At 36.7% G+C, this 13710-nt stretch overlaps 1 protein-coding gene across 6 annotated transcripts in view; it reads right to left on the bottom strand.

The window, feature by feature from the left end:
- Positions 1-13710, bottom strand: part of VPS13B (vacuolar protein sorting 13 homolog B) — a 473584-nt gene that overhangs the window by 410164 nt on the left and 49710 nt on the right. For all 6 annotated transcript variants that reach the window (XM_040548605.1, XM_040548603.1, XM_040548600.1 and 3 more), the window contains exons 5-7: positions 13161-13328; positions 11942-12123; positions 8577-8751 (exon numbers count right to left, since the gene is read on the bottom strand). In XM_040548605.1, coding sequence (XP_040404539.1) covers positions 8577-8751; positions 11942-12123; positions 13161-13328 — 525 coding nt within the window. The remainder of the gene's footprint in view (positions 1-8576; positions 8752-11941; positions 12124-13160; positions 13329-13710) is intronic.

Raw genomic sequence — 13710 nt, 5'->3', positions numbered from 1 at the left:
ACGTGTTGATGTTTAAATAGTTTCACTTCATAGTACATATTTAAAAATAATGTCTTGTGTCCTATTGCACATGCAGTACACTAGCACAGCAGTATGGACTAAGGAGCTGACATGTAACTAGAAGTGGCATTAACACCAGCAGAAATTAAAATCCTACGTACCAAATTCTAGTCTGAAAGGTATTCCGCATCTCCATTTAAAAGCAAACTGCACCTAGCCCCAACACTTTCTAGTTGAAAATCTGATGCCATCATAGCTGTACCATGGATATTACAACAGCACACGTTCAAGGGACAGTACTTTTACACATTTAAGAGATACCACTTTCATTTTGTAGAAGACAACCTGCTGCAGTGATTCAGGTAGTCAGGATGGCAAAACAGTAAGCCAAAGGTTTCTTCTTATTCCTGCGGCCAGAATATCATCTTCCTTAAACTGAAACCTCCGACTCCTACTTGACCAGAATAAGCTCCCACCTTAGAAACTACCATAAATCAAGGGGAAAAAAGTGTAATTCCCTTTTACCGCTGAGTTATACAGTCCATTGGGTATGGACTGTTACTGCAACATCTGAAAGCTTCAGGTTCAACTCCAGAGAACCCACTTTTCAAGTTATGTACCTTCATCTCTTAAACAAACTTCCCCAAGCTTCTCCATGTCCAGCTGTCTTGTCTTGCTGTAAATTGAAACTACATTACATTAGAACTAATGGACAAGGGAAGGTGGAAGGAGGGGAAGACACGAATCACCTTAATTGGAATTTTCCTAAAAAATTTGGAAAGAATAATGCCACAATTCTGAAGTGCTGAAACACCACCACGAATCACTCTACAGTGCTCCCCATGATTTTACTTGGGGTTGTTAATCAATTATTTAAAAATAGCCATCATTTAAACAATATCCTAACCTCAATAAAATTATGAGCAGATGCGCAAGAGTTAGTTAAGGGTGAGCTACAAAACAAGCGATAGTAATTCCAAAACACCAGCAGCAGGGCAAGAGGTAGGAGGTTGTTCTATTTTAATGACAAAGGAGATCAAACAACTTGAAATGCCACAATAACAGGGCAAGAGCCTCTGGTTGAAGTACAAATTACAAAACAACTAAGCTCAAAGTGGTATGTTCAGTGTAGATCTCCAACAGAGAGAAGAAGGTGCTAGTTGTCTTGCCTTGCCAAACTGAATGACAAACTGAAAGTGTTTTTGTTTCATACCCTGCACACAAGTTCAAAGAGAACAATTGGAAGTACACTTTATTCACTGGAAACATTAAGAAAATGCTTATATTCAGCCTTTATATTAAACCACTTTTAAAATCAGCAGCAAAAAAAGAAATCTGCTATTTAAGCTTTTATGCAATAAGTAAAAACTAAAGGTCTACGTGTGACTGATGCCAGTGCCCTTCAAAATGTAATTAGATTTGTGGGTTTCTACTCAAAAAGGAGTATTAATATTTTTCAAGAAAAAATAAAATTGCAAGACAATATAAAATAGATTTTAAAAATGCATTCAGAGAAATCTAATTCTCCACAAAAAAAGTTATAGTTCCTAAACAATTAAAACTTTTAATATAAACAAATTTTATCTCCCTAATTTAGGCATTTTATAATTTTGGAATTTTAACTTTTTTTTCTTTGCTATTCATTTTAACTGCTGTTCATTTAACTGATGTTGGCAGATGCAATTCTATGTGCCTAAACGTATATTCCAAACTAATGAAATCTGGCCATCTCCATACAATGAACTCGATACCCATCCTCAGCATATGGAATCTCAGCAGCCACTTACAATGCACTATCACAGAAGCCTACAACAAAGTTATTCACTGTCACACTGGCTGTTAGACAGCTGCACAATGCCACTGATCCCACAAACTGCTATCTATCTACATTGCATCTTTACAGCCTGTTGAAATATGAATTTCAAGTACACCTAGTTTCCTTGGGAGGTTATCAAAGCGTATCAGCAAGGAAGACACTCCAATAGCAGAGCTAGACTGGAGGAAAAAAAATGACTGTTGGCTTTCCTGCATGGACTGCTCACTCCAGAGCACACGGAAAGATGAGGAGCCCAAAGAGCATAGCGTATCCCAGCCTTTTGCAAGAATAATACATGCACCTCCATGTCTCAGATTCTCAAGAGAAAACACACAAAAAGTGCAGCAACAAGAGAAATAACAGGTAAGTGTAAGTTGGCACACACACAACCTTTTATCTTGATATCAACTCTGCCAAACTGGCAACCATTTCTCCACTGTTTACTGATAACTCTCATCTACCCAAACTCTTCAATATAGTGCCCAACTGTATTTCCTCAGTCAAACAAACATGGATAAGTAAATCTAATTCCATTCTCTCATTTTTATCCTAGTACTTTATCGCAGAATCAACCCCTTCTCCAACAAGTAATGCTCACCTCTAATTTCTTGCTATCGCAATTATTTGCAGCTGGTTTTCTCAGTCAACCCAAATATAATTCAACCCAAAGTTGACAATATATTAAACTCATTCTCTTGATCTGCTTTTTGCTCCATTAGTATCTTAAACACTCCCCATGCTACTGTTCTTACCACTGAGTTTTCAGAAAGGAGTACTCAGTACATTAAAAATCTGAGTTGCGTAGGATCTGTGCAACATTTATTCTATTTAGTGTTGTAAGATTGTTAACTACTCACATTCACAGAGGACTTCTTGATTTTTCCTTTTTTTTTTGAGAAAGAGTAAAGATCACAGCAGGGCCAGTGCGCTTTACAAATAATAGAAAGTTTCACAATATTCCTTTGGAATGGAACTATATTATTGCCATTTTACACCTGAGAAGCATGCTCCATATGTTACAATCAGATCTGCATGGATCTCAAGGCAATCATTCAGAGGCAGCACCCAGAACTGTTAAAACCACCCTCAGAAGCTCAGCAGCTCATACTGAGCTCACACTCTTGATCCCAGCTTCTCATATCTGTCCCAAGCTTCTTGCTCAGCAACTCATTGTGCAGACACATCTCAGCTACGCTACCACCCACCTGCTCTGCACTTCTTCATTTTCATTTTTAGCCCACTGTTTGTATTGTCCACTGTTTGGACATTTGGAAGTCCACAGAATCACAGAATTGTAGGTGTTGGAAGGGACCTCAAAGAGATCATCGGGTCCAAGCCCCCTGCCAAAGCAGGTTCCCTACAGCATAGGCCTTGACAGGATGCACCCACGAGTGTTGAGGGAGCTGGCAGATAAGATTGTGAAGCCACTCTATAATCTTTGGTCAATCATAGCAAATGGGAGAAGTGCCTGATGACTGGAGGAAAGCAAATGTCACTCCCATCTTGAAGAAGGGCAAGAAGCAGGACTCACCGAAGTACAAACTGGTCAGCCTCACTTTGGTCCTTGGGAAGATGATGGAACAACTAAACCTGGAAACCATTTCCAGGTACAAAAAGGACATGAAAATCATCAGGAGCAGTCAGCATACATTCACCAAGGAGTAGTCCTGTTCGACCAAACTGATATGCTTTGATAATGAAACCACCAGCCTGGTAGATGATGGGAAAGCATTGGATATTGTCTTCCTGGACTTCGGTAAGGCCTTTGACACTGTTCCCCATAATACCCTATAGAATCATAGATTATCACAAGTTGACAGGGACCCACACTGATCAGAGTCCAACTCCTGGCTCCACACAGGACCACCCAAAAATCAAACAATATGTCTGAGAGCATTGTCCAAATGCTTCCTGAACTCCAGCAGGCTCGGTGCTGTGGCCTGTTCCCTGGGGAGCCCGTTCAGTGCCTGATCACCCTGTCAGTGTAAAACCTTTCCCAACACCCAATCTCAAAGTAGCTGTTGAAGTATGGGCTGGATGAGCAGACAATGAGGTGAATCGAAAATAGGCTGAACAGCCAGGCCTGTAGGGTGGTGAATCCGTGGCACAAAGTCTATTTTCAGGTCAGTAATGAGCAGAGTTAGTCAAGGGCCAATACTGGGTCCAGTCCTACTTAACATTTTCATTAATGTTCTGGGTGATGGCGTAGAATACACCCTTGGTAAACTCACAGATGACAAAACTGTGAGGAGCAGCTGATCACGTGAACATCATTCATCCAGAGGGACTGCAACAGGCTGGAGGAGTGGTCTGACAGGAACCTCATGAAGTTCAACAAGGAGAACTGCAAAGTCCTTCACCCCAGGCAGGAACAACCCCAGGCACCAGCACAGGCTGGGGGCTACCCAGCTGGGAAGCAATTTTGCAGAAAAGGACCTGGGGGTCCTGGTGGGCACCAAGCTGAACATGAGTCAGTGATGTGCCCTTGTCACTAAAGAAGGTTGATGGTGTTCTCGGCTGCATCAGGCAAAGTATCACCAGGAGGTCAAGAGAGGTAATCCTTCCCCTCTGCTCAGCACTGGTGAGGCTGTACCTGGAGCACCATGCTCATTTCTGGACTCTCCAGTGCAAGAGAGATGTGGACATACTGAAGGAGTCCAAGAGCCTGGAGCACCTCTCCTGTGAGGAGCATCTGAGAGAGCTGGGAGAGTTCAACCTGGAGAAGATGAGGCTTGGGGCAGGGGATCTGATCAAAGCCTATAAATGCAGGAAGAGAGGGTGCAGAGAGGACGGAGCCATGCTCTTTTCACTGGTGACCAGTGCCAGGACAAGAGGCAATGGGTATGAACTGGAACACAGAAGGCTCCTTCCAACCACCAAGAGCACTTCTGTGCTGTGCAGGCAACAGCACTGAATCGCCCTGCTTGGAGTCTTCAGAAGCTGCCTGGACACGGTTCTGGACAACCTGCTCGAGCAGGAATTGGACAAGATGACCTCCAGAGTCATCCAGCCTCAGCCATTCTGTGATTTCTTTGTTCAAGAAGTGCCAAACCTCCTCTTCCTGTGCTTTTCCTATTGCTCAAACCTCTCAGTATCATACTTTATTAAAAAAGTTACAGTATTTCAGCCTTAGATCATCAACCTCAGCAATTCCATCCAACTAAATTCCATTTTTCTGATGTATCCTGGCTTCCTGTCCTCTTTCATGCCAAAGTCATTTTCATTTCTATTTACATTAGTCCTTTTACCTGACAAACCAAAAGCCTATTTTCAAGCCCCAGCCCCCCACAGCTACCACTGCCATACTCTTGTCCAAACCCTTCTAACTTTTGTATCTTTTTACACTGAAACACATCAATTTCCTTCTTTGTACTACCAAGACATCCAAGATCACAATGCAGACAAGTCTCAAATCCTCAGAAGCGAAGGCCCTGTTCAGCCCTGAGCTGGAACATGGTTCATCATGCACGCAGTATTAACTGAATTCACCTATGGTACTGAAGCCAGTTTCCACATGTATTTCTGACCCATAATTTTTACCTCTGTATTTTGAATGCTTTCCAAATAACAGAATTTAAGTAGATTTTCTTCAGAGGCAGCAAAACATATGTTCATGACACAAGCTAACCCTGCTGCCAAATTTCACGATCCTATTCTTACATGTGGGTGTACAACAACACTTCAAATTGCTGCTGGAATACCCATAAATATGCATAGTTGATGAATTCAGTTGACAACAATACAAGAAGTTCTATTCAAAAGACGAAGATATAGATAAATTCTTTAAACTGAAATGGTTAGGACTGCTTCCTAATAATTACTGGGCTGAACTACTTAATGAATCTTCAGAACACTTTCAAAGAGTTATAAAAACATAACCTATGAAGTAGGTTAAGTACATTGTTAAACTGTAAAGAATTCAGGCACAATTCCAGTGTAATTAGTCTTGGATTTCATAACACGGTACTTTTGAAAAAAAGTGTGGCTAATATAGCTCAGTAGATAAATTGCAAGTCATTATTATTTTTCTTAATTCCTTTTTTTTTTTTTTTCTGAAAATAGTAGCATATTTGAAGTTTCCTCAGAAAAGTTCAAATCTGTGGTTGGAAACTGTGATGACAAATGCATCATGAAGTGTTCAAGAAGAGGAAAGTGTTTTTTTTCCTTACCAGTCACAGATATAATATGAAGTCAGAAAAAGAAAAAAAGTTAACTCACAAATTGATGGTATGGATAACACGGTAATGTTTGCATTCGTATACTGGCACTGAATGTGAGTAAAAAAATCATTAGGTATCAAAAAGTTTTGTTTGTGCGTGTGTACACGGTACGCGTGCATGCACGTGCACATGTATGCCTACAAATGTATATTGAAGTCTAACGCAGAAAACAAGCATAAATGGCATAAAGAAAAACAGTTGGTAACAGTTTTAGGCTACATGCAACAGACTACTTTGTAGTAAAGATAGAAATGGACTTCCAGAACAGTTTCTACAGCTCTGGCTTGGCAACACAACAATTGCCATCTGTTTTGTGTTCTGAAGGGATAATTCTGTCAAAAATACATGATCACATAATTAAGTGGAATATTAGTGGAATAGTGTTTGAGTACAGCATAGTTGAACAAAGATTGCATAGGAAATTACAGATTTCCTACTTGGTAGTTCTTGTCATTGCAACCATAGCTTAATTTCTGACCCTTCTGACAACAACTGCATACATCAGTATGAAATTACACATTATTCCTTTTTTAGATAGCTATTTTATGAAAAACTAAAAAAATCACATTCACAGTTGTTCAGAAAAACCACATAAGATTTACAGACAGCAATTGCAATTTAACCTTCTTGAGGACATACATTAGAAAGGAGGATGACAAGAGACACTTTGTCAAAGAATTTACTCATATTTGGACATAAGAATCTTGAGTTCCATTCCAGATGCAGAAAACACAAAGTGTTTGTAGGCAGATGCCTTTTGTTTTAACTTCAGTCTTCTCTTAAGCTGTATTTCTGTTTTACCACCCATCTCACACACTAACCAAAAGAAGCCAAACAAACAAAACCTCTGTCTCTCTCCTATCCACTTGCATCCTCTTCCGTACACACATGTTCTGTCCAATCTTCTCATTACCCAGCTAATCTCCCTCTCCAGTCCTTGGACCTTTTCATCTGAAACCCACTGCCTACCAATCCCAGCTGTTCATTGATTCACAGGATTTCTCTATCCTCTATCACCCTCCTACATTCAAATGGTCCTACTCACCTTAGTAGCTCCAGGAATCCAGCTACAAAATTCAAGCAACCCTAAACACACCACAATTAGCTATAGCATGAAGGGTTAAAGGTGGCTGAACTTTGATGGGAATGAAAGAAAGACACCCACGGTACAGATACAACCCTCTGTCTGAAAGCAAGGGTGATGCAACACCACAGAGAACAGCTCTTCGCCCTTTCTCTGCCAACTTTACAATCAAAGCATTGGTTAGATGCAAAGAGTTCTTGAAATGCACACTAAGGATTCTTCTAGAAACCATGCTTTTTAAAGTCTCAGGAGAAAATTAATTCAATATTTTCAGAATGTTAATAATTAAGTACTTCTAATCACATGGTGTAACAAACTCCACATTTCTTGTAAGGCAAATAGTTTCGAGTACAGAAAAGTATTTGATCTTTAAAGAAAATACAGGAGAACTATTTACAGACATCTTATTTATTTGCTGTGTTCCACATAGTGGCAGCATGACAGAGAATTCTACATCTGGCATGAGAGTGAAATGGTTATCTGTACCAACCAACACTAAATGCTATTTTTCTGTGAAAAACAAATTCCACTGCTGTAATCTTTCCAATTAGATATTATTTTTCTGAAGTCAGAGAAGACAGCAATACAGGATCAAAAAAAATGGAAATTGAAATTATATATTTCTTAAACGGAACAAAATCTATTAATGTTTTACACTGAAGGTCTCTAACTACTCTAATACTATAAACATAGCTTAATGCTGACGCATCACCTTCACATACAATTCCAAGAATTTTCCAGAAGTCATCATGCAGTACTCTTGCCTCTGTGGTAAATACTGCATCCAACTCCCCCAGACACAAATTCAACCTTGGATTGATATGCAAAATGTCTCCTCAAGACACTAACCACATGCAAAGAAAATTCACCCCTCCTTTTTCAGAAGATCACATCACAGTAAATGATCATAAAGTATCACCAAAAGGGAACACACGTTATATAAAAATAAAAAGCAGGAGACTAGACGATTTTTAAATATATTGGAACTACTGAAAACAGTGCAAAGTAATGTTTTGCTCTTTAGAACAAATGATGATATATCAGTTCTCAATAAAAAGTTTCGAAGAAAGGTAAAAAGCACATCACTTTAAAACTGGCAGCAGCCACACCTGAACTACACTGACAAAATAAAAGAAAATCAAAGTTACCTAAGGACAAGTATCTTGTTGCTCTGTACAGTGATAGATAAATTCACACTACCCTACCACGTCACAACTACAGAGATGTCTTTATCTAAGTTTAGCCTCAGTTTTGTGAGGTCCATACGAAGATGTTTCAGAATATAACAAGAAAAAGATATTCATTATATATGTAACCAGCACAATGAACTAACTGTATCAAATTACAGACTGCCAAATTACTTTGCAATGGCTAGGTCTTGGTTATTCATATTTGCAAAAAGCAAAAGAAAATACTGTTTTTAACACTTTTTTCAACAAATAAAAATTATATTTACCTGTGATGTTTCCCAACATATCCTTAGCGTGGCATACCGAATCTTCACCTTCCCCATCTTTGAAGTTGCCTATTTCTCCATAATAAAGAGCAATCCCAAGCTGCATTATACGTATAAACATAGGAAGCTGCTGATCAGAGATGGAAAGTTTCAAACTTTCAACTAACGTGTGAATCTATAATATGAAAGAAAACAAAAAAATTAAAAACAAAGTAGTGTCCACATTAAATCCTCTTTTAAAATATATGACTCATTCATTTTCTATGTGCACTGTAATTTCTAAAAATCAAAACCTGCAATACAATACAAGGCAAAGGGCTGCAAATGATGACTGTCAAAAACTCTTCAGGTTGCCACTCAAGAAATTTTTATGTTAAAAAAAAATCAAATGTAAAATGTTTCACATGGTTGTGTTTTTTGTTTTTCAGTTGTTGCTAAAGAATTTTCTAAAGCAGTCATGTACATGGTTCTGATTAAACTTCTATTTTCATGAAGAATTCTTAAAAATCTCTGCATTCTAAAGGAAACCTAAATATACTGGTTTTCATATACAAATTCCTTCATTTTGATTCTTTCCCTCTCCCGACATTGCTGCAGGTGGACAAGTAATGTCAGGGGAGCGGTGGAAGCATTCATTCCAACTGAAATGTGGCAAACCAGCTTCTCTGGATATTCCAGTTCTAAACATGCCATTAAGCAGATCTCTCTAAATGAAAGAGTTTTAAAAAGATTGGAATTACTAGGATGAAAATTTATCCTTCTCTCAATACTCTTTTAGTTATTTTATTTAATACTTCAAAATAGCGTTATGACTATGTGTTCATGCCACAAAAATAAAAACTTAGACTTGATAAGAAAGTTACCTTTATTTCACATAGGAGCTCCATGTAATAAAATTATGTTAATATGCTATTTTCTGTAACATTAGGCACATTTGCTATCTCCAGGTCCAGTAGCTACCTATCAGCTCTGCCCTTAATGTAGGGCCTCCTCATCTGCCTCTAAGTTCACTCATCTCAACAAAATTCATAAACCAGCAGAAAACTACTTTAGAACTGTCCCCAGGAGCTGGACTCGATGATCCTTGTGAGTCCCTTCCAATTTGGGATATTCTATGATTAAACTAAAGTCACTAAGATGAGTTTGGCCAAAATGTTACAGTATTACAAAGGTTGTAACAATACTCCCTACAACAAAACCAAAAGAATATAAGCTATTATGAACATGGAAGCCTTGGAAACTTTCACTGAACGCTGAAAAAAAGATTTGCTTTTACCAAGTGAACAACACAGAATACGGAAGTTTTCATTACAAAGATCTCCACAGATCTGGAGAAACTGATTGCGTTCTGCTGACTTTTGTCCTTAGCTGGATAACATCAATAATACAAGCTGCTGATGTTCCAGGAACGTCACCTTCAGGTGCGCTGAAGCCATGGTCATGTCACGTGCAGCACAAACTTCAAAAGCTTTAAATGCCCTAGAATTAATCTCATTAATTAAGTAGCTAAACTTACTGACAGCGGCTTCTTTTACTTAACTTGTGTAGGAAATACAGCTATGTCTATTCAATATTCAAATATTTCAAAGACAAACTTTTTAAATTCACAGAATACAACCTCCACGCATACAACAAATCATTAAGTTACCAAATGTGAAATTTGTTAGGGTCAACAGGTTTATAGAGCTAACTGTGGCATAATTTTATAGCAGTGAAATACTGTAAAATATTTAAGTTAAAGCATCCTTACCCTTGGACCATTATACTTTGAAACATAATTATTCATTCACTTAAATATTGATCTAGCATCATTAAATAAGATTTAATTGAGTACATTTCTGAACACCATCATTAAAGAATATTTTATGTTTAAACATTCAAGAAAAAAGAGAAAGAATAAAAAAGGAAAAAAATAGATGAAAAAAGAAAAAGGTAACTAAATTATGTGTAACATCACCAAAAAAATCAAAGAGTGTGTATAGGAAAAAAAGGCATAACATTTTTGAAAAAAATGAAATGTGCCTAAAGAAAGGGCAGAGGCAATAAACAATCACCAAGTTAAGCAGAAGAGTTTAATATAAATTTAATTGATTCACTGTTACCTCAGTGCACCCTAGTATGTTTTATTTTAGTCCAGTATCCAATAAAATCATACTATAATAATCATTATTTTTATAACAGTACCATTTTAAATTATATGGAAGGCTGTGTCATCATTTCCACTATATGGTCTGCTGTTGGAAACTCGTAATTTGGCTATAAATTTTTGCTCTGCATTAAAATTTGGCATATAGGACTTGAGCTGGGTATAACTTCTCCAAAATTTACAGAACTATTTCACTAATTTTTTTTTTAATTGGGCTTTTTAACATTAAGATTTACTGTCTATATACAGTAATCATACTGTCACCACAGAGCATAATGACTGTAAGTGGTAAACTCCAGGCAGTGATACAATTCCTCATTGTCACTGGCGTTCATATAGATTCTGAAATCACAAGGCATGTGGTTAAGAGTCTTAATATCACTGAATATACACGTTTTTAATTACAAAACTAAAAAAAGGGATAGATCCAGAATTGTTACTAATTACTGAATCAAAAAAAGAAAAATTCCTAAATATGTAGAATCAGTCTTTGCACACTTTATTAATTTAAGATCAGCATATAGAAAAAAAAATCTGCCAACATACATACTACCAGACTAACAGTGTGCAAATATCCATTTTGTTAGAATTCTTATCTGGGTAAATACTCATATGACTTTTGCCATATCTGACTGGGAAGAGAGGGGAAAAGAACATTTCACATCTTTAACTTAGTCACAGCAGAAATCCAAATGTACAAGTGAAAGGTAGTTTAGTCTATCTACCAACTCAGCATTTAGCTTTTGCAGTTCAAAATGTAAACATGTCACAGGGTCAGACACCCACAGGTGATACTGCACCCCTGCCCAATAAGAATTATCAATTCTTAGTAATAAGAAGTATCAATACATTCACACTTCTTGCTATGTATAAGACTTTGGGCTACATTTGAAACAGTAACATAAGCAAAAAAATCATTTCCACCATATTGCAGACACCTTATACCATACAGTATTTTTTCTTCAACAGATTGTTGGGGACATATATTTCTTCCTTACAATTATGATGATTTCATTTTTAAAGCTTTAGGAAAAATACAAAAGATTAAATAGCTTTACTTCCTTATTCATGCATCACATGAATAAAACACAATCAAAAAAATCCTTTTAACAGGAAGACAGCATTGGTTTTTCATCTTACTTGAAATTTCAAAGTATATTTTGAAAAAGCTCAAAATCATTCACACGTGAACACAAATGAAAGACTTGGGGATACCTACTTTAATAATAGATGGCATTTTGGAGTTGAGGTTATCATAGGTAAAGTGCAGACGAGTCCTGAAGGAACATTTGTACAGCAGAGGTTCCTGGTAAAATTCAATTTTACCACTAGCATTTCTTTTATCAAGACATACTGTGCAGTCAGAAAAGTTGATCATCTTTCTCAATACCAGATCAGTGGCTTTAAAAAGAAGAAAGTGCATATATATAGGTTAAAAAGTATATTGGATAAGAAAAATAACATACATACATGTTCTTACCTAGAAGAAAACAATACAAGATAGTTGCACAGTCATTACTTAGACCATCAGCAAAACACTTGCTTATGTGATTAAAGAGCACAATTTAATACGCATCACAAAGAATGTTTTTCAGCTGCATACTTTAAAAGTGAGGACAAATTAGTTACAGCTAATCAAAAAAAATTTTGAAATTTTCATCCATTCCCTATACAATAGTTATGTATATAAAATAGGAGTAGTGCATTATGTGCAAACATAATACCAATTAATATTATTCTCATTATTTTCCCCCAAAAAAATCTTGTATATTCTGCCCCTCAGGAAACCATTACTGAAATTCCCTGGTCTAGCAGGGATATTTTGTGTGATCCTGAAATACTCCATGCTCAAATTTCACCTCTATCAGACATCAGTAAGAACAACTAGACTTGGAGAACTACTGTGAATACCGGTAATTTAAAGACTGAGACATCAGGCCATTGAAAACCAAGATGAATTTTTTTTTTCCTGAAAATATGAAATGAAACATGTCTTACAACTGTTATGCCATGGTCACTACAGTGCAGCGCAGTTTACTACACCTCTACCTAGCCTATTTAGAGAATTTTAATATAACATGAACAATTGCAACACGTTAAGATGGTACTGTTTATTCATAGAAATAGAAACAGATTGCATAAGCACTCACCGCTAGTGGCAAGTACAAAATATAATGCAATCACAGAAGGATAGCAAGTATGATCAAGGAGGGCTTCAGAACGTGTTGTATAATTATCTGTAATCATATAAGTATGCCTTAAGAATCAATCTATATCATTACAATTCCTCCATCCTTTATTTAAAAAAATACTAATAAGGTAACTTCTGCCTATTTTCACATCTTATTTCTGACATAAAAAGACATTTGTATTAGACTTAAGATTTTAATATAAATTTGACTATCACCAATACACAAAGCCAAAAAATATCTACCCACCAGAGATGTCCATAAATGCTCGATCCCAAAACTCATCCACTGTATAGCATTCTGCAGAAGTTATATTGACTGAGAGAACAATATCATCCTCCACATATTTTAATATGAGATTGTTGATCACAATGTTGACATTGTTTACAACACGCCTAATCAAACTCTGAACATAACCTATAAAACAAAACAAATATTAAGCAGTTATAAGGAAGACATGATATCAAATCTATTTATTTCTGAAGCGATTATTTCCAAATTGTATTCCTTTATAATTGAAGACTAAAATATCAAATCAAGTATCATTGACCTTTATTTATCCAAAATTAACACGGCTCAAAACTCTTTGGGCATTCAGGGCAGTCAAGTCAATGAGACCCTTGGAAATAGAGCAGAGAAACTAAAAAGGGAAAATTGTAAATACTAAAAATCTATTACACCATAAGAGACTATTTTTTGGTGTCAAGAATTAGCTTTCAAATTACATCAAAGATAATAAAAAACTCTGGATTACTGTAGACCAAGAATTCTAATGGCAATTTTTAATTGAAAGTTATTT

The sequence above is a fragment of the Cygnus olor genome, chromosome 2 (assembly GCF_009769625.2).
Source record: "Cygnus olor isolate bCygOlo1 chromosome 2, bCygOlo1.pri.v2, whole genome shotgun sequence".
Taxonomy (NCBI): Eukaryota; Metazoa; Chordata; class Aves; order Anseriformes; family Anatidae; genus Cygnus; species Cygnus olor.
Note: the sequence above shows the minus strand (reverse complement) of the source record. Positions and strands in the feature narration are given on the sequence as shown.